Source organism: Gossypium arboreum, chromosome 6 (assembly GCF_025698485.1).
Source record: "Gossypium arboreum isolate Shixiya-1 chromosome 6, ASM2569848v2, whole genome shotgun sequence".
NCBI lineage: Eukaryota > Viridiplantae > Streptophyta > Magnoliopsida > Malvales > Malvaceae > Gossypium > Gossypium arboreum.
Genome location: NC_069075.1, coordinates 135,324,672 through 135,345,636, shown reverse-complemented (window position 1 = coordinate 135,345,636; position 20,965 = coordinate 135,324,672). Strand labels below are relative to the sequence as shown.

The following is a 20,965-nucleotide window of genomic DNA, read 5'->3' as shown; positions in this document are numbered from 1 at the left end:
TGGTGTGAACCTTTTGAAATATATGGTCCCAAATATGATCTGATATCAATATTATGTGCTATAGTTTGGTTCTCCTCGCCTGCCTAAGGGACTTTAGTTTACTATTTATGGAGTATCTTGCTGCTCTATTCTTGCATGCTCTATGTGTGATATAGATCCGACTAAAATCTTTTGGGTTGTCAAGCTGATTTACGATCACGATTTTTTGCTTTCTTATGTTCTTGATTTAATATCACAACCTTTGGATTTTTGACAACTTATGGACTGACGCTCCCAGCTGATTATTAAGATTAGTAGAGTTAAGCTCGTAACCTTCGATCTTTTGAGTTAACAGAGTTAATTTCGTAACCTCCGATCTAATTTACAAACAAATTCTATCTTACGGGAAATACAGTTCGCAATATTCTGCAATATAATTCTTGACTCCTGTATCACACTATCAAACAACAAAACTCACTTAATAAAGCTTCAAGTTAAAACATGTATGATTAACACAAATTTGCTGCAAGGCATTTGCCATGGTGGATAACTTGAATACTTCACAGCAAATGACAACCAGCTTATTGGGCCAAATCCTTAAGGGTTGAAAATTTGCACTAGCTTAAAGAGAGTCTAAAGAGAGTCCACCTTGAAAAAAACTGACTTAGAGGAAAAATATTTAAATATTTAGCTGTTTACCCGACCCTAAAATTCATTGACTTGACAATGAATTTCAAGGTGTAGTGTCTTCCTATTGGGGGTTGTGCAGAAGTTGACATCTTTGCTTTATCTTAGTTTGAATAGGAATAAACTTTCAGTACCCTTGGAACTAGGACTTATGTCCAAGCTTTTGTATCTAGACTTGTCTGCAAACCAATTGAGCAAGTCCATCCCTGAAACTTTCAGGTTAAAATAATCGGCTAAATATCTCTATTAGTACTTGTATTTTTTGAAAGTTGGGGATTCAGTCCCAATACTTTAACTTGGGTTGGGCTTATAAATTATACTAGATTGAGTTTATATTGGGTAGGACTTAGGAATGCTGGGGTGAGCCGCTGTTGGGGATTAGGTGGGCAGTAAGCTAAGTCTAATGCATATAATATATGATATTAGTTATCAAGTTCGATTAATTTGGTTAATTACTCGCTTTCAAGCCAGATTAACCAATAGCTGAACTTTCAAAAAATTATTAACCAATCTTTGAACGAATTAGATTAGTTAATTGACCAATTAATTTTAACCAAAATTTAAATACTCCTAAATCATTACTCTAATTTGATGATCTTTAAATTATTTTTTTATAAATGTATTTGTTTCAATATAATATATATTTAAAATGGTATATAAAAAAAGTATGAATTTGTCAAATCCAAAATTTAAAACTAAGTTCCCAAACGCTACATAAATTGGATAGTAAAATACTTCCAAATATAACATTCATGATTATTTCTAAATCCATCGATTTGTTAAATGCTTATTTAGTAGAAAATTTAAATTTCTTAAATTATTTAGGACTAATATGCAAAATTACGTGAAATTTAAAATTTACCACTATACTTCACTCTCATCAATATTTTAAATTTTTAAAATTTTTTATAGGGCCAAAATAACAATTTTCCATTTTAAGGGTCCGGCCCGTTGCCAACCCCTGAATTCGCCCCTCGAAAGTTTAATTAATTTTCAAATACATTTATTTAATTTAAAAAATAAAAATTCAAGCCACGTAATAGGTGTTATTTGAAGGGCAAGAGAGACGGCCTTAAAAGAACTGAATAAAGTGCAAAATCGCAATACTATATAGTTTTAACTTTGTCAATATTTCGGTATCCAAAAAGGAAGCATCCAATTACATCAACAACTTCAAAGTTTTAACCAAAATAATTGACGGCGTCTTCAAAGTCTCTCTTCACCATCAACATGGGTCTTGACTCAACTCCATGCACCAACACGTTCCAACTAAGGCCTAAAAGGGAGGGAAAAAAAAATCTCAGATGAGGAATATAATTTTATATCATTGCAGCGAAAATTGAAGGCTTAAGGGACAAAAACCAAAAAAGGCCCCTACACTTTTCCAAAAAAATCAATTAAACCCCTAGACGTTAGAATTATAATAAATTAAGCCCTTTTATCATTAAAGTTATCCATCAAAGTCACAAAGCCAAAAGTGCCATTTTTCTGCTGGTTGTTTTCACCACATGGCAAAAACTAGTATTTAATGTATAAAACATTAAAAAAATCAACAAACATTTATAAAAAGTCATAGAAAATCGTATAATATTTTTATAATTTTCTATTGATTTTATATATAAAATGCATGTTTTTACCACATGGCCACGTGGCAAAAACAGTCTGAAGAAAGCCAGCACCCTTGGCTTTGTAACATTGACCGTTAACTTTAACGGTCAAAGGGCTTGATCGATTGATTGTAATTCAAATGTTCAAGGGCTCAATTGAGTGAAAACAAAAATTTCAGCGAGCTTAATTGATTTTTTGAAAAAGTTTGGGGGGCTTTTCTGTACCCTTTAGCCAAAATTAAAGTATTTTTTATTGATATATAATATAATCATTCTGGTCCATAAAAATAATAATTAAAAATATATACACACACATATCCATCAGCAGACCACATCAACAGGAGAAACGGTCTCCATAATCTATTAATGGTTTTTCAGATATACATCTGCAGTCTGCAGCATTCATCTTCATATGTAATTCATTCCATTTTCATTTTTGACTTCTTACGTGTTGGATCTTCATCAGTCAAGCACGCAAGGACAAAATCAAAGAAACGAGGGAAAAACAATACAGATATAATTATCACTCCCAAACCTTCTTACTTTCCAAGAAAACATACGATTCATATGATATACAAAATCGAAAATAGGATGGCAAAATATTTAACAAGAACTTCCAAATAAACATTTTTGTCCCCTACTAATTACTTTTTCTCTACTTCAAATTCTCTAGTTGTAGGACTAAGTAATTCCCATTTATTAGAGTTATATTCTTAAGTAATATTTTGTCCACTCTCTTACTGATTTCAACAAGCTAATAGCTCACTTAGTAACAACATTCACTATCTCAAATCAAATTCAGTCTATTGGATAAATCTATTTTCACTTAGTAATATTTATATTTTCTGCACTTTCACCTTGCTTCTTATCATATGCATGTTGCAAAAATTTCTGTTCAGTAAGATAAGGAAACCTTGTAAACCAGTAAAACAAGATGTTGCAAGAAGACAGAAAGGAAGACTAAAAGGAACAAGTGCGGTGATGAAGGTTTTACGTTCCCGGGGCCAGTTAAATCTTCACTTGCCTACAAGTAATGACCTCGCTCTGATATTTTAGGCAGAAACATTGTCATAGTCTACCAACTTCCTAAGTACTTCATCGGGAATTTAAGCCTTTGTTTAGATCAGGATACTTTATTTTCTTTTTGGAACACAAAACTAGAAGCAACTATTGGGGGTAAGGCAAAGCCAGAACTTGAGTTCTAGTTCTCTAAAGGTGCTAGGAGCCTCGTACCCATTTAAAACAACAAATAGAGCACGGCGCATAGTCCTAATAAAACTGAGTCTTGGAAAAAGGAAGACATTTTCACACAATGCAAATACGACGCCTGATTCATCTACTCTGTACCTTAGCATTACTCAAGTTTTATACAGGAAGTTCCAGGCTCACTATCAACTTCTTAGTGACAACAAGAGCAAACAAAATGCAATGACAAGCAGTATTGGCAAATGAAAAATCCGTCAATTTACAAGGATAGGAATAATTAAGATGTGGTAGTGATGTGAAGGGGGCACTAACCTTCATTTAGAGCAAACCAAATGTCATGGCAAGCAGCATTGGCAAATGAATAATTATGATGTAGACATGTAGTAGTGATATGAAGGGAGCTCTAACCTTCATTCAGAACAAAAATATATCACAAATATCTTTGGATCAATATGGAACAGTGATGGCAGATTGATGCTCTGCAGCTGCATGAATCCCTCCCCGCTCGTTGCACCACATATTAAACCTTATGTACTCAAAACTCATATCGATATGGTTGACCCAACCCAAAATACACTCGCCATTGCCCAGACAAAACAGAGTCCCACTCCTTGGTGGATCATAGTAACAAAATTTTTGCTCGAGGCAAACCCATGATTTACGATCATTAGTAATAAGCGTAAAGAGAATCATTGACATGGCAGTGCACCAAAATCTGAGATCGGGAAGAATCTAGAACAGGATTACTTGCGATAGCTTCCGGAGGGGGCGACAATGGTTCCCAGATATCCCCACTTATATCGTCAACCTCGCCAAAAGATTCAAAACCCAATTGTTCGAAGACGTAAATCTTTCCTTCTGCAGCAAAAACCAGGGGAAAAGCCCGAGGGAACAACATAGAAGTAGTTTTTCTCCACCCACGTTCAAGGTCCTTCCAATCTAATTGGAAAACATCGTTTACAACATCATAACCACCAAAAGTAGCATCAGTTCTGCTTATTCCCCCAAGAACGTAAACGTGGTTGCCCAAGCCCTGTTCAAAAAACAGACTTAAATTTTTTGTTCAAACCCCATCCAAATTATATATGTTAAACTCGGGCTCGACCCAATTTTTTTTAAAACTACATATACCAAATCAAACCATGTATTTGACTTGACCTGTTATTATGAAATGCAACTACTATGATTTGGTCTGGTTATAACTCAACAGCTTTGTATTATGCTAGACAATAGCTGGTGGCTTTATAACTATATACTCAATAGAGACTCAAGTACCAAACAATATTAAAAGCGCCAAAAGTACCTAAAATTATTCAAGTAACAAGTTTACCAACCTAGTTACATATGTAAGACTCAACATACAAAATAGCAACAAAATGACTTTCGAGTTGAGCTAGAGAAAATGGATGCTTGACCATGTATTTACTAAAGTTCCCATCCGAGACCTACGCACAAAAATAAATATAACTGTATGCTGAGTAATATATACTCAATAATACTAACATAATTTAAATTCAATTATGAACATAATAAAATTGAATAAACAAATAAGTAAGAAGATTAAATATATTATTAACATGCATGAAATTAATTAATATCAACATGCTGAAATTAAATCTATAACGTAGTCTAATTTCTAGCGACTTGTTTTAACAAATCGAATTTCTCGATTTCAATTGAAGTAATTTGCTTCAATTTGATTCTCGATTTCAATTCTAATCTCACCTAAGCTAATCCGAAGTTCTAGTTACTACTCTCTAACCCGTATTTCTCTTACCTGGATTTTCTAAACTCGTATTTGCTTTTCTTCCTCTTAATCACGTAATTTTTTTATTCTTTTCTTTTTCCTACTTCTAGTCCAAACTTTGAGGTGTGACAATTTCTAAATATATTTAAAGAGAAAACCAACTTCCATTTGGACAAAGGCAAATAAGTAAAAAAAAAAATTATAAAATCAATGAAGTAGAACATATGAGGTATCGAACTTTAAAATAAATATATGAAAGATAACTTACAAGTTTTAAGATTTGAGCTGGTTAAGAAACGATGATAATTCATTCTGCATATTGAAATTCTCATAATTTTGGATAACAGATTCGAATGGCATATTGACGATGTAGTTCATCAAATATTTCAACTCATCAATATCACCTTCCATTGGTTGGTCAGATGCATTCAATTTGGGTAGAAACTTTACCCCCCCACCGAAATTAGTGATGAATATAGACTTTATCGGATCTTGCGTGTAAATGCTCTTGTTACTTTTAGCCCATATACAAGCCACATCCTTTAAAATCTTACCGAAATCCTAAGTAATAGTTAGGTCATAGGTAGGCCTGCTCACAAGTCGAGCCTAGACAGGATACTAACACCTTTCACATTTGGCTAGGCCCCTGACCCAGCACAAAATATGGGCAATATCATTCAACTAGACCCAACCCTAATTACCAAAAGGGAGCCATGCTTGGCCCAACACAACCTACCCAAATTCTTTTTCTAATTTTATTTAACTGGCAGTCAAGCTTTACTTTGTTTACTTATTGTTCAAGGCTATCATAGTCCTTATCAATATTGGCATTTTTACGTGTGGTATCCATCACCAACAAAAGGACATCATTTTACTAAATCTTCACTTGCCTATAGGTAATGAACTCGCTCTGATATTTTAGGCAGAAGCATTGTCATAGTCTACCAACTTCCTAAATAGGAATTTAAGCCTTTGTTTAGATCAGGATATTTTATTTTCTTGTTGGAACAAAAAATTAGAAGCAACTATTGGGGGTAAGGCAAGACAGAACTTGAGTTCCTAGTTCTCTAAAGGTGCTAGGAGCCTCGTACCCATTTAAAACAACAAATAGAGTAGACATTTTCACACAATGCAAATCTGACGCCTGATTCGTCTACTCCATACCTTAGCATTACTCAAGTTTTATACAGGAAGTTCCAGGCTCACTATCAACTTCTTAGCGACAACAAGAGCAAACAAAATGCAATGACAAGCAGTATTGGCAAATGAAAAATCCGTCAATCTACAAGGATGGGAATAATTAAGATGTGGTAGTGATGTGAAGGGGGCACTAACCTTCATTTAGAGCAAATCAAATGTAATGGCAAGCAGCATAGGCAAATGAATAATTATGATGTCCTAGTGATATGAAGGGGGATCTAACCTTCATTCAGAACAACCATATATTAGAAATATCTTCGGGATATGGAACAGTGATGGCAGATTGATGCTCTACAGCTGCATGAATCCCTCCCTGCTCGTTGCACCAAATATTAAATCTTATGTACTCAAAACGCTTATGGAAATGGTTGACCCAACCCGAAATAAGCTTGCCATTGCCCAAATGATACAGAGTGCTACCCAGTGGTGGAGCCACTGAAAATTCTGATGACAATTTGACGGGCAAATGTTTCTTATCAAACAAATTATATGCCTCCAAAGAACGGAACTTACAAGAATAATTATAAATCAAAGTATACAGCACATCGTCCACGATTGTCGCTGAGTCAGACCAGTAACAAAATTTTTGTTCGAGGCAAACCCATGATTTACGATCATAGTAATAAGCGTAAAGAGTATCACTGGCATGGCAGTGCACCAAAATCCGAGATCGGGAAGAATCTAGAACAGGAACACATAGATCGATATCTTCCGGAGGGGGCGACAATGGTTCCCAAATATCCCTACTTATATCGTAAACCTCGCCAAAAGATTCAGAACCCCAATATTCGAAGACGTAAATCTTTCCTTCAGCAGCAAGAACCAGGGGAAAAGCCCGAGGGAACAACATAGAAGTAGTTTTTCTCCACCCACGTTCAAGGTCCTTCAAATCTAATTGGAAAACATCGTTTACTCCATCATAACCACGAAAATTAGCATCATTTTCGCGTATTCCCCCAATAACGTTAACGTGGTTGCCACAAGCAACGGCAGTGGAACATGAACGAGCATCAGGTGGCATCGCCCTAATAAAGACTTTATTGCTTTCCAGATCAATAAAGTGCAAACCGTGCGTTATTTCACCATCGGTACCCGGATATTTCCCAAAGAGGGCCCTGATCAGTTCATCTGGCTCTCGCCCATCAAAGTAACTGAAGGAATCACTAGTATCGCCGCTCATGGTTCACCCTCAGCTTCGCCTTTCCAAATCCAAAATCGCTTTTAGTTTTAGGGTTGGGTTATTTCCTTCCTCTTTTTTTTTTTTAATTGACAAAAAAAAATTATAGTTAAATAAATTTGTTGACAAGTTATTCAATTATCTGTTTTCAAGAAGTAAAAGGTTGATAATTTTTTAAAAAATAGTAATTTGCTTGTTTTAGTTGTTAATTTCAAAGTAAATATATTGTCAATATGTGACTGTTTGTATTTTAAAATTATTTATTAATTATGATTATTTTAATGAATATAAAATAATATTATTTCGTATCAAATGTTAGAGATTTGTTGAAATTTTATCAACTATTGGATCAATTGAATCAAGAGTTGATAGGTATATTAATTTAAATAAGACAAAAAATCTATTGATATGTTTATATGAACAAGTTGAATCGGATTAAATTGAATTAAACCAAATTTTATAATTCTTTATTATTTACTTAATATGATGGTTTAGAGTATTAAAAAAAGATGTAGAAAATGTGAAGCTTTAAGAGCATGTTTGGTTAAATAAAATAAGACTGTAATGGAATAGAGCTGACTTTTTAACAGTAAAAATTGAAAGAATTTTTATCAGGATCAATTTACTCTTTACTTTAATGTAAATGGACTAAATTTGCCTAGGAGCAAAATATAATTTAACTTTTAGTACATGAGCCTCCATAGTATTTTTATCGATTGCTCCAGCTTGCACATCAATTTTTGCTATAACTGTGTCGACATCCCAGTCTGTGCAGTACAAAAATGGTCTTTTCATTTTCAATGACATTGCTTGTTTCCCCATGCTCAAAATTAAACAAGCTTTCATAACAGTACATCACATATAACATCTTATATCTTAATTGCAAAACATAATTCTCCATAACTGGTTTCCCATAAGTTCTCCGTGGAAGCTAAGATAACATATGGTATCTAGAAACAACTGCATGCATCGATCGATTATTTCTTGAAGCTTGCTTTGGTCTTAGGCATTAACGGTTCAAACTTGTGTCCTTAGCTCTTTTCTTAATATTCTCGATCAACCGGCCTGCTCTCGATACAGCATTTTCAGATAAAGTTCTATGCTTAACAAGTTCCCTTGGATCTTTACTTGTCTTAAGCATATCAGCCATTGCTTCAGCTTTCCGAATTATTGATTTCCTCCTTGCTCGAGATGAGTCCTTGTCTCCAACATAGGTATTAGGTAATTGTTTGGAAGAACAGATCGAACTCATCATATCACATAATTTCCTTGCCATCTCAGTCATTCCATTTTTCTTTAACTCATCATTTATTCTCTGGAAAGTATTATATTGCGGAGCCATACCGCTTTGTATCATGTCCTCAAATTCAGCAAAAGCATCTTCAAACCTTTGCATTTTGCATAGAAAATGAATCAACAAGGTACTAGTAGCAAAATCCCTGTTGTATCCCCTCAATCTCATTTCTTTGCTAACCTGAATTGCCAAGTCCAACCTCTCCTCCTCACACAACATCTTCAACAAAAGATGGTACGTAAGCTGATCCAGGGTGTGACCGGATCGAATCATCTTCGTATAAAGATTCATAGCTTCCTCGATTTTCCCAAGTTGTGAGAAGTACCTAAAGAAATAATTGTAGGCTGTAGTGGTTGGGATGAAACCTCTGCTAATCATCATTTTAAGTATCTTACTAGCACCTATTACATCTCCAGCCTTGCAATAACCTTTCACTAAAGAATTATACATGGAAATATCAGGGCCGGATTCACACAACAATACCCTTTCCATCATCCCTAATGCCTCCTTTAACCTACCGGCTTCCCCCAATGCATTGATAATTGGCTTATATACTTGAGAATTCAACTTAAGTCCGACTACCTTCATTTCATCAACCAATTCCATCGCCCTATCAACACAATGCATCATACAATATCCTTCTACAAGAATACCATATGTTACAACACTAGGTGATACACCAGCCTTTTTCATATCCAACCAAAATCTCTCTGCATATTCGAGATTTCTCGAATGAAACCATCCATTCAATAATATGTTACAAACCTTGATTGATGGAAACCAACAAAGATCAGATTCCATCTTTCTAGTGAAATATTCAGATGCCAACCTAACATACCCTCCCTTACAAAGGCAATCCAACATTATTTCAAACACTTCAGTTTTCAAATCAGAATGGTAAATCTGATCTAAACTGCAAGCAAATTCATATGTACGGATAGCAGGATGAGGCATACCTGAAAGAATTTGAACTGCATAAACATCAGTAGTTCCAAAAGAACACTAAAATTCAACTGCAAACCAATAAGAATGCTTCAAAAAACTTCTAAAGCGGCTTGTGTAAAATATATCAAAAGGGAAATTACCAGCGCGAGCGTAGCGTCTGATCAAGATTACGAAGGTATTAATAGAAACCAAAGTGGAAACCTTTTTTCCATCACCGATCTCATCAAGAACCAAATTCCAAGCCTTCTCAAACTCCCTAGCTTTACCAAGAATATTGATCATCGAATCAAACAACGTCGCAGAGGATTTCAATCCAGGTTTCTTTTCAGCCCGGAGAAATAAATCATGCAACAAATTTCGAGAAGAGATAAGAGAGGTATCTGGGTCTACCCCCGTTTGGTCCAGAGGTGAGTCGAGAGATGAAATGGCTGAGTTTTTGAGGAAATTGGAGACGATGGAAATTTTGGTTCGGGTGGGAACGGGGTGAGGGCTGATGCTGGTAGAGGAAGGAGATGAAGATGGCATGGGCCATGATGGAGCAGAGAAGAAGAGCTTTTGGAGGCGATGAAGGAACAAACGGCGTTGCAGTTTCATTTCCTTTTCTTTTTCTTAAAGAATTTCAGAGGTTTTAGGTGGGTTTTAACGGCCATTATGTTGTTGGGTGAAAGCCCAAAGAAATGAATCCGCTACTAAAATCTCAATACAAACCTTTATAAAGAATAGTTTAGTTAGACAATTTTTTTAACAATATAATATATAGAACTACTTATAACTCTTTTCTAATCTATAAATAAAAGCATAATACGTTTCAGCTCACTCGAATTCACGTCTCCTGCATTGACAACAATGCTCATACCAATCAAGCTAAGATTCAATCGACATAATTAGTACAAATTTAAACTTGAAATTAGAAAGATAAGTTTAAACTTTTTTTATAAAAATAAGACATCTTCAAAATAAGCGAAAATTTTTCGTTCACTTTGCTGAAAACAAGTTACAGAAGTGACTAAATATTACCATTTAAATTAATCTATTACTAACCTATATACTAAAATATGTGTAAAAAAATAGCAATCCTATCAAACATAGCATAAGTGATTTAAGCTCAACTAATTTCACAATCATACACTCTCTTCTTCAACAGTTTCACTGTAACACCCCCTACTCGTATCCATTGCCGGAATAGGGTACGAGGCATTACCGGAGTTTACTGAACATTTTTCAGATAATTCTAAGTCATTTATTATTCATATTTTAGAAATAATCATAACGTCTCTCTATTGGGCCTTCGAAGCCCCAAACATACATTAGAAACCAACCGGAATTAAATCGGGATTATAAAAAAAAATTCGCAAAATCTTAAATTTTATTTTCATCTAAGTACTTACTATTTCAATGCTTTTTATAATTAAACATGTTACCGTTCAATCAATAGTTTGGTACTTGTCTAAGTGTCAAACAAAATCATTGTTAGTATACTTGCACACATTTCATCTAAATTCAACATTGATATACTTATTTTCTCCACATATCGCACTTGAGTTTAATAATAGTCTCAACTTACATAATTTCCTTGTATCAACATATCAAAGATAATTATATATGTACATGTCATGAAACATATCATGCTCTTACCGTTTCTTCGTAAGCATATATCATTCATTTCATTATATCAATATTTCATGCTCCATCATTTCCATATATTTTATGTATATTTATTCCGGTAATAGTTTATATCAAACTTGACATAAATTATATTCCATGTACTTATACTTATTTCGTTTATTTATCTTCATAATTATTTCAAACAACTATTTTGTACATATATTTCCATATGACCAGTTCTTGTAAACATTTCACACAACCATTTCATATAACCATTCGTCATCTGATAAGTATTTCTTGAATATCAATTGTTTAATAGATGTCATAGCGTCTCCCATCCACGGTCTTATTTATCTTTGACATGATGCTATAGTGTCTTTCAACTATGGTCTTACTCATTCATTTTCTGTCATGTTGCCATGGTATCTTTCAATCATGGTCTTATTCTTTTCATGTCACATTGCCATGTCACGTTGCCATGGTATCTTTCAACCATGGTCTTATTCATTTCATATCAGGTTGCCATGGTATCTTTCAACCATGGTCTTACACATTTCATATCAGGTTGCCATGGTATCTTTCAACCATGGTCTTATTCTTTTCATGTCACGTTGCCATGGTATCTTTCAACCATGGTCTTATTCATTTCATATCAGGTTGCCATGGTATCTTTCAACCATGGTCTTACACATTTCATATCAGGTTGCCATGGTATCTTTCAACCATGGTCTTATTCTTTTCATGTCACGTTGCCATGGTATCTTTCAACCATGGTATCAGAGAGCACACTCCCGCGAACCTCATCCTTACAGTGGGATTACAAACTCATAGAGTATTGTCGGGATTACCAGTCCAGGCTAAATCCCTTGCAATGACAATTACTCTAATGAGCTTGGATCTGAATTACCAGTCCAGGCTAAATTTAGACCCTAATTCGGATTACCCGTCCGGGCTAAATCCATTTTACACGTATTCTTCGGGAGGATTGTATCAGAATAGGATCACCCGTCCGGGCTAGATCCTTTTTACCGTCAATTCCTTTTCAGAGATCCATCGAATTTTCCTTTCATTCAATCGGGCTTTATTTTCAATTTATATCGAGTATTAGTAATATTTCATCAGTTATCATGAATTGAACATTCAAATCATACTTTCATCACATAACCACATATTTCAAGTATTTAAAATACAATTCAAGTTACACAAACTTACTTCATTGCTTATTTGTGTTTATAATTTCATTAATCCGATATCTTTTATTTTCCACGATCAAGTCTCATTTTTGAGTCGTCCGGATCTTTATAAATAAATTTTATCATCATTTTCATTCATTTCATATTCTAATGCATTTAATTAATGCTCTAGGAAAAATTACCATTTTGCCCCTAAACTTTTAATTAATGACGATTTCATCCTTAGGGTCAGGAAAATAAAATTCTTGCAATTTAATCCTTATTTCTAGATATTATTCTCATACATATTGATAACAATCCATGAATTCTATAAAATATCAGAATTTTCCATAATTTCAACACTTTTCAATTTAATCCCTAAAACATGTTTTCCCTCGATCTTGAACTAAAATTAATAATTTCATTCAATTTTGTAATTTAAATAATAAAATAATCTATTTCATGCAATTTGGTCATTTCTGAAATTTTTACAAAATTACCCATAAAGTTTTACTTTTATTCAATTTAGTCCCTGAGCCTAAAACATGCAAATTAGCCATGCTAGATGAATATTCATACATATTTTTCCTCCTCCTCCTCTCCATTCCACATTCTTAGTGTATATAACACACTTGTAAGTAACATTATCTATAATTTTTATTATTTACTTTTATGAATATTCAAGCTGTCCATCTGTGTCATACTCACTAAATTATTTATAACTCGAGCTACGGAACTCAAAATTAAGATCCGTTAATTTTCCCTGAAACTAGACTCATATATATTTTTACCATAAAATTTTCATAATTTTTAGTTTATCCATTAGGTAAATTTTATTCTTTAAATTCACCCCTATTCTGCTATCTGACAGTTCCGACCCTTCTTCACTAAAAATTAATTATCTCACAGTACAGAGCTCGGATAATATTCCCGTTGATTTCTCCTGAAAATAGACTCATTATGAATTCTAAAAATATAACTTTAAGCCTCTAATTATTTTTATTAAATTTTTGGTGATTTTTCAAAATCAGAACAGGGGAACCCGAATTCATTCTGATATTGTCTAACAAAATTCATTATATCTCGTAATTTACAATTCAATTGCTTACACCGTTTCTTCTATAAGAAACTAGACTCAATAATATTTAATTCCATATTTTATTAATCCTATAATTAAATTTCTACAATTTTTGGTGATTTTTCAAACTTAGACTACTGCTGCTGTCCAAAATAGTCTTAGTGCAAAATGTTAATTTTCTACTTTTAATTTCAATTTAATCCTAACTAAATTCACTTACTTTTCTATCTTAATTCATATTTTATTTCTACTCAATTTTTAACTAAACTCATACTTAACTATTAAATTTCCAGCATATTTTCCTAATTTCGAAATTTCATCAATTTAGTCCCTACAACATAAAACTTATGAATTAATTTACAATTCAATCCTTATTTCATTTCTAACTTTAATTCCTATCAGTCTAACCCCTAATTCATCTTTTTATTCAACATGAACAATATTTAAAAATCTAATAACTTTCAAAATATTCACTTAATTTCATCAAAACCTTGTCCCAAAACTTCCAAAACATCAAAAATAAGTAAAAAGGGCTAAATTGACTTACCTATTTAACTTTCAAGCCTTGAAATCCAATTTTCCCTTTTTCCTTCTTTCTTTTTTTCCTTCCTTCTTTCTTTCCCCTGCTCTCTGTTTCGTTTCATCCTTTCTTTCTTTTTCTATTCTTTTTCTTTTTATTTCTTTTACTTTATATATATATATATATATATATATATATAATAACTTAATAATAGGTATAATAAAATATCTATTTAATATCCAATATCTATTTTACATTTGTATACACATATATTATTACATTTGTCTTTCTTTAATCTATTTATTATATAAATATCTTTTACTTAATAATAATATATAATTTAATAATATACTTATATAATAAGAAAATATACATTTATTTTACAAATGTATGTATATTAGTATCACACATGTCACTATACATATCATACATTTGTCAACTTTTTATTTATTTATCATATAATAGTAATTTAATAATAATAAATACATTAATATTTACTTAAATAATAAGCAAATAAATATATGCATTACAAATGTGTGTATTATATTTATTATACTTGTATCTTATTTTTGCCATACACTTGGCACTCTTTTGGTTTATTTACTTATTTAGTCCTTTTAATTTTTTTATTCTATAATTAAACTTTTACACTTCATTCAATTTAATCATTTTATCTAATTATCCTTTATTTAAGCTAATTTGCTTCATTAAACTTTAATTAATCACTCTCTTAACTTCGTAAATATTTTTAATAAATATTTACAAATCTATTTTTTAGAAACGGAGACCAAAAATGCACTTTTTGATAATCAGAAAATTTTGGGTCATTACATTCACGGTTTAAAACTGTTCTAAAAACACTTCCAAAATAAAAGGATTGAAGTATTTTTGCACTAATGGAATGTCCAACATATATATAGTGTTCCAATAACTCTAAATGAAAATATGTATGTACTTTAAAAGTTATAATTTATGGTTATTAATAAAGAGTTATGACTTTTTAATAATGAGTTATGTTCCTTAAATATGAAAGTTAAATCACTTCTTTTTAACAAAGAATTAATTACTTGAATAGTTATGTTTATATAGTAACGTGATTATTCAGAAGAAACACTTATTGAAAAATTATGTTTTTCTGAATAGACATGAGAATTCTTATAAATTTGTGTGAGATTTTATTTGGATGATTGATAAGTGTTAAAAATAACATTATTCTTAATGCGTTTTTGGTGATCATCTGATGTTAATTATGAATTTTATACTTCTAATCCTTTAAATTCATGTTTTAATGCCTAGTAGAGCACTTGGGAGCAAAATGAGCAAAAAACAAGCAAAAATTAGAGCGCCAGAGCGAGCTGAAGGAGCCACACGGGCTGCACCTTTTCACACAGCTGTGTGAACCATATGGTCGTGTCGATTTCAACTGGTTGTGCATTGAACAACAGAAAATCATGATTTTTAGGTTTTTCAAGCATTCTAAGACGTATATATATGACAAAAATAAGAAGATAGGGGGGTCCCATTAAAGAATACTCAAGAAAACAACTTGAAAAACACCATTGAAGCTGGCTTTGAAGTAAATTTCTGTTAAGATTGAAGATTCCCAATTGATTTCTTAGGAAGTTATTATTAGTTTCTTTTATTCTTTCAGTTATACTATACCTTTGAGTTTTCTCTTTTTGAGTATAAATAGATTTTTTAAATACCTAGGGGAGATAAACCTTACGATGAATTATGTCGTTTGATTTCTATTTTACACAATAAATACTTAGTTTCTTGTTCTAAATTATGTGTGCTTAATTCTTGGTTTGATTTTTGTAGAGTATTAATTCATGTTCGATGTGCTTAAATAAGTGGTTGAATAGACCTTGTTTAAGATTAGATTTGCATAATTGAGTGGAGTTGCATGCAATCCTAGAAATAAAACGACATAAATCTACCAGATTAGAGTCAAATATAATAGGGGAATCCATAGCACGAGTTAATGCAATAATAGGGATTTTAATTAAAAAAATTTAATTAATCAACCTAGAGTCAGTTAAAAAGAGATATTAACATAATTTAGGGATTCATACGGATCAAGGTGTTAAGTAAAGAAATTGCGTAATTTAGATTGATAGTGACAGATGGAATCTATGCGGATCCTTAACTAAGTATTATTTCGTTTCTTGGTTGTTATTCGATTATTTTCATGTTTTGTTCTTTGCCACGTTTGTTAGTTAATTAAATTAGTTAATTTTAGTTTTAATTGATCATTTGAATTATTCGATACTTGCAGTCCTCGTGTGAACAATATCTTTGATCACCGTAACTATACTATTAATTGATAAGTACACTTACCTTAGTAAAACTTTGTTGGACAAAACACGTTGGCAAACAAATATATAAATATAAATAAACAAATATTTATATAAAATAAAATAAAATAAAATAAAATAAATATTTGTATTTAAATTATTAGATACGAAAAACCAAAAAGATTATGAAAACCAAAAATCAAATAAAAGAATCGAGTTTTACTATATGTTGAGGCCTGTTTTACACAGTTTTTTTAAGACAGATTCGGCCACTTCTATGGTACTTGGAGAAACGTCGGTCAACTATCTCTCAGGATACAACAATAAGATGATCGAAGCAGTAGCACCTCTGTAGTGATCAACGAACAAACATTGCCTTCCTCTATCACGGAAACGTTTGAAAAATATGAGAAAAAAAAGAATTTTCGATAGCAAAATAAGTTTGATGTGTGTCCCCAAAAACTTCTGTAGAATTCTTTAGGCTTTTATAGGCATTCAGTATGATGGAATTTTAAAAATTTCCATGAATAAAGATTAAAATCTGCATTAAAAGAGCCTTTATATCAATTTGAATCAAATCAAATCAAGATATATGTCCTTTTAAAACATATTTTGTATAATATTTGTTGAGAGAAAAAAAATTATGAGGCTTAAAATATCTACAGGCTGTTCTTGGGCCCAACCGGTCCGAACATTTTACGTTGTCTACATTGTGCAAGTGCGGCCCAACCCCGATGGGTTTGGATCTACACCACCCCTGCACGCAAGACAAAATTTCAAGCTTAATCATTCAATCATTCTTTAAGTGGGTTCTCATATATATACATATCTTACACTTGATATTTAATCAATGTGGGATCTAAGCTTTTCTTTTCCTCAACAAATATTCACAAGTGGCTTACTTTAAGCATCAATTTCTCATTCATCACTCAACCATTTTGAGCATATGATATGTCGTTGTAAAGGTCTCGTGGAGTAAAATATAAAACCATAATTTTATGATTCAACTCTCCACCTTTACCAATCGAGAATATGCCTCAAAGTTTTCTAAATATTACAAATTTTCTAACAAAGTTTTTTTGTTAGTTTTGTGACCATAATGATATACTAAAAAGTTCTAAAATAAGTTCTTTTTATTTTTCCTCCGTCTTTTATAATTCTTATATTGTTCTATAAAGAATAGAATTTGATTTCCCTGTTATGCTCTGCTCAAATGCTTTGTAGATTATTTTTGCTAGTGCAAAACACAAATAGTTATTGAGTTTTATTGTATCCTTGAGGTTCATTTGCTTGAAACTCATTTGCACACTAAGTATAAGTGAGGTGAATAGAACCTTAAAGATAGTGGCTTGATACATGTCTTGGAGTATTGCCCTATTGATTGGTTTTTCTATTTGAGTAAATGTTCATGTTTTGTTTGTGTGTTTGGGATTTTTCTCACCAATAATTCAAAAGTTCCGCACCAACATGTATTAGATAAATGCTTTATATTATATTAGTTTAGTCCCCATATGTAGCTTCAACATTTTCCATCTATAACATTGTGGACTCTCAGGTTTTCGTACTTTCTATTTTTAGATAGTTATAACGGTATTTTGTTGCTTTAAATTAATTACAATAACAAATGGTGTAAGAATCGGATAAAATCAGATCAATCCAAAAAGAATCAAATAAAACCCACACATGGCATACAGGCGCGATGGGATTATGATCTATACATCAGAATTAGAAATGGCAAGACTCAAACCTGAGTACTCAAAAACCCAGGATAACCAACAAACTAAGGATTCATTGACTATAACATTTTTAACTTTAATTCCACTAGAAATGAGTACTTTTTTAATCAAATTTATTATGGTAGAACATTAATATAAATAAATAATGTTTTGTAACAAATACACTAACATAAATAATTTATACAAGAACATTAAGTTATTTGAAATTTTATAATGTTGATTGAGTAAATTAACGGAATCTTTGTCTTAATGTAATATTGAAGTTTTGAAAATTTTAAAATTTTAAATTTGAGTCTTACTTATATAAATTGAATTGATTTATTGAATTAATTGTTTAGTTTAATATTGATAATAATTAATTTTGATGGTGTACTTAAACAAAATTGAAAAAAAAAACTAGTAATTTTCATAGATATGCATCCTAATCCCTATGCAATTCCCCATTTAACAAAAATTTGTTTTTGGGTACAGCATTTTAACACATGTTAAGTGATGAATGGTTGAGTTGATATTTTGAAATCCTGCCTTGGTTTGAGAATGGTGAGAGTCCCAAAGAACTCCCAAGCATTGTCTTTTAGTGTAGCTGTGGTTTGGAACATTAACTCTTGGCTTCTTCAATGAGACAAACACAAGGTTTCAATATATATTACTTTGTTAATACAATTTTGAAATGTCGAAATTAATTGGTCAGATTGGCAAATGATTGATTTGTAAACAGAAATGGGGGGCATGCTTGCCTGTCGGCTTCTTGGTGTCTCTATCACAAAACATGGTGTTGCACTTGGGGGGCTCGACGCATTAACTAACCATTAATAAATGAAAGTTTATACAAGGATTACGTACTTGGGCGCTCCGCTTCTGCCCACTCTTATCTCTATCCGCTAGTTTTTGTAATTGAAAAATGCTTTTGAAAAAAGTGCCGTAGTTTGTGAATTTTAATGTTTTTTTATTTTGTTAAAAATTGTGATTAAATATTGATGTAGCTGTGGGAGTGAGCTCGTTTGTTACTATGGTAGGGGAGTGGCCAGGGATAATGGAGACGTTGGTTTTGGGAGTTTTCTCGTAAAATACGGATTTGTCCGATGTTGGAAGCTGAGTTGGGGGGGGGGTTTGAGGGAGTTAAGCCAGCGTGGGAGGAGGAGTTAAGAAGATTGTTTCAGAGATGAATTGTATAGAAGCAGTTAACCTGCTGAGTGGTTATACTTGAGATCAGAATTTGTTAGGGAAGAGAGTGACTGATTTATTGGAATGAATAGAGGAATTTAAAGTGGTACATGTATCAAGATAAAAGAATAGAATAGCGGATAATATGGCCGACCTTACTATGAGAATGAATGTTAAATGGAAAGTTTTTTACGAACCTTGCTGGGTTGTGTACGATATTATGGTGGCCGAGGCTCCCAACTCAATGAGAAGACAAAACGGATAAGTTTATGTTTTACTTTGGATGTTTTCTTTTTTTCTTTTTGAACAAAAAAATTGTGATTAAATGTTAAAATATCATTTTTCCATATGATGGTAGAAAGTTAAAAATTATTTTAGTTATATGCTATTTAAATAATTTAATATAATGATACATAATGTATATATTTTAAATATATTTTAATTAATTAATATAATTCTTCATAAAATTAATGGTATAAAAATATTTAAAACTTAAATATGATGATAAATTACATTTTAAAAATTAATATAATGATACATGATATTCAAATAATCTAATATATTAGTACATTAAATATAAATTAATCTAATTTTTTATATACCGTTTAAATAATTAATATTAATAAAGATATTTTGATAATTTTCACTTTCAAACACAAAAGTCAGAAGCCAAAAACATTTAAATCTCAACTTTTTGTGTTTGGATGGAAAAACACTTTTCTTTCGCAATTTTAACTCAAAAAAGCAAGTGTTCTTCATTGTTTCTGCGGTACAAAAGCACTTTTAGAATCCCAAACACAATGAAGGATGGGGCCTTAATTGCACTTGAACTCTCGTCTCAACTCTTCTAGTTGTTGTAAACTAAGACTTAATTGATAAAACTAAGTTAGCTTAATATAAAAATTGCCCCCAAACTATACTTGTTTTTTCATTTTGATACTTAAATTTTTTTTTAGTCAGAAGTGGTACTTAAATTTTTATTTCTAGATTAGCACTTCCATCACTCTAGTCTTCAACTTTTCGAATTTAGTCAAACTGCTATTTTTCAGATGGAAAAGTTGATTGCAACATTAAAAATTAATGGTGTTAGACTTCGTAGTTCATGTGATAGTCCATGTATATTTCATAAAAATTTAAAAAAATATGGGAAAATTTTCAAAAAAAAAGTTTAATTTTTTAAAAAATGTATCTACATCAGTAATGAAATAAACATGGGTTGTTAAAATTTTAACGACTCAATCAACTTTCTTTTATCTAAAAATATCAATTCAACTAAATTTAAACGTTGTCAACTAAGTCTTAGTTTGGTTGGCATTGACATTGTTTCCAGTGCAAGAAGACATGGGTTCTAGCACACTGAAATATATTTATCATCCTATTTAAGGATGAGGAGGGTTAGGCCTAATTCTAGGCATTGTATAAAAAAAAACTAAATTTAAACATTTGAAGGCCAAAGTAATTAAAAAAAGACCAAAATGACACAAATGACAAATATTAGGGGCTACATTTATTATTATGCCCATTAATAAATACATATTTTATTGGTATAGT

At 31.8% G+C, this 20,965-nt stretch overlaps 2 protein-coding genes across 8 annotated transcripts; both read right to left on the bottom strand.

Moving 5' to 3' along the window:
* Positions 1-1,777: 1,777 nt before the first annotated feature.
* On the bottom strand, positions 1,778-14,376 carry LOC108486523 (putative F-box/kelch-repeat protein At4g34170). Of its 7 annotated transcripts, none has more exons than XR_008284227.1 (3): positions 14,245-14,376; positions 3,792-4,512; positions 1,778-1,942 (listed from the first exon to the last, which is right to left on the bottom strand). XR_008284227.1 is itself a non-coding variant. In XM_017790617.2 (2 exons), the coding sequence occupies exon 1, from the start codon at positions 7,604-7,606 to the stop codon at positions 6,656-6,658; it is 951 nt and encodes a 316-aa protein (XP_017646106.2). In that variant the 5' UTR covers positions 7,607-7,732; the 3' UTR covers positions 1,778-1,942; positions 6,650-6,655. The 7 variants fall into 7 exon arrangements, 1 of the variants encoding a protein (XP_017646106.2); XR_008284225.1 differs by lacking the exon at positions 14,245-14,376 and adding an exon at positions 6,562-7,732; XR_008284226.1 differs by lacking the exon at positions 14,245-14,376 and adding an exon at positions 6,562-7,732 and having other exon boundaries at positions 3,888-4,512.
* Positions 8,209-10,728, bottom strand: LOC108484701 (pentatricopeptide repeat-containing protein At5g11310, mitochondrial-like). The gene is made up of 2 exons (XM_017788588.2): positions 9,983-10,728; positions 8,209-9,853 (listed from the first exon to the last, which is right to left on the bottom strand). The coding sequence occupies exons 1-2, from the start codon at positions 10,434-10,436 to the stop codon at positions 8,613-8,615; spliced, it is 1,695 nt and encodes a 564-aa protein (XP_017644077.1). The 5' UTR covers positions 10,437-10,728; the 3' UTR covers positions 8,209-8,612.
* Positions 14,377-20,965: the final 6,589 nt, after the last annotated feature.

Excerpts from the sequence above, each read along its gene's own strand:
- LOC108486523 (XM_017790617.2), bottom strand. The coding sequence starts at position 7,606 with ATGAGCGGCGATACTAGTGATTCCTTCAGTTACTTTGATGGGCGAGAG.
- LOC108484701 (XM_017788588.2), bottom strand. The coding sequence starts at position 10,436 with ATGAAACTGCAACGCCGTTTGTTCCTTCATCGCCTCCAAAAGCTCTTC. Across the intron at positions 9,854-9,982 it reads CAGACGCTACGCTCGCGCTG|GTATGCCTCATCCTGCTATC; the intron begins GTAATTTCCCTT and ends AAATTCTTTCAG.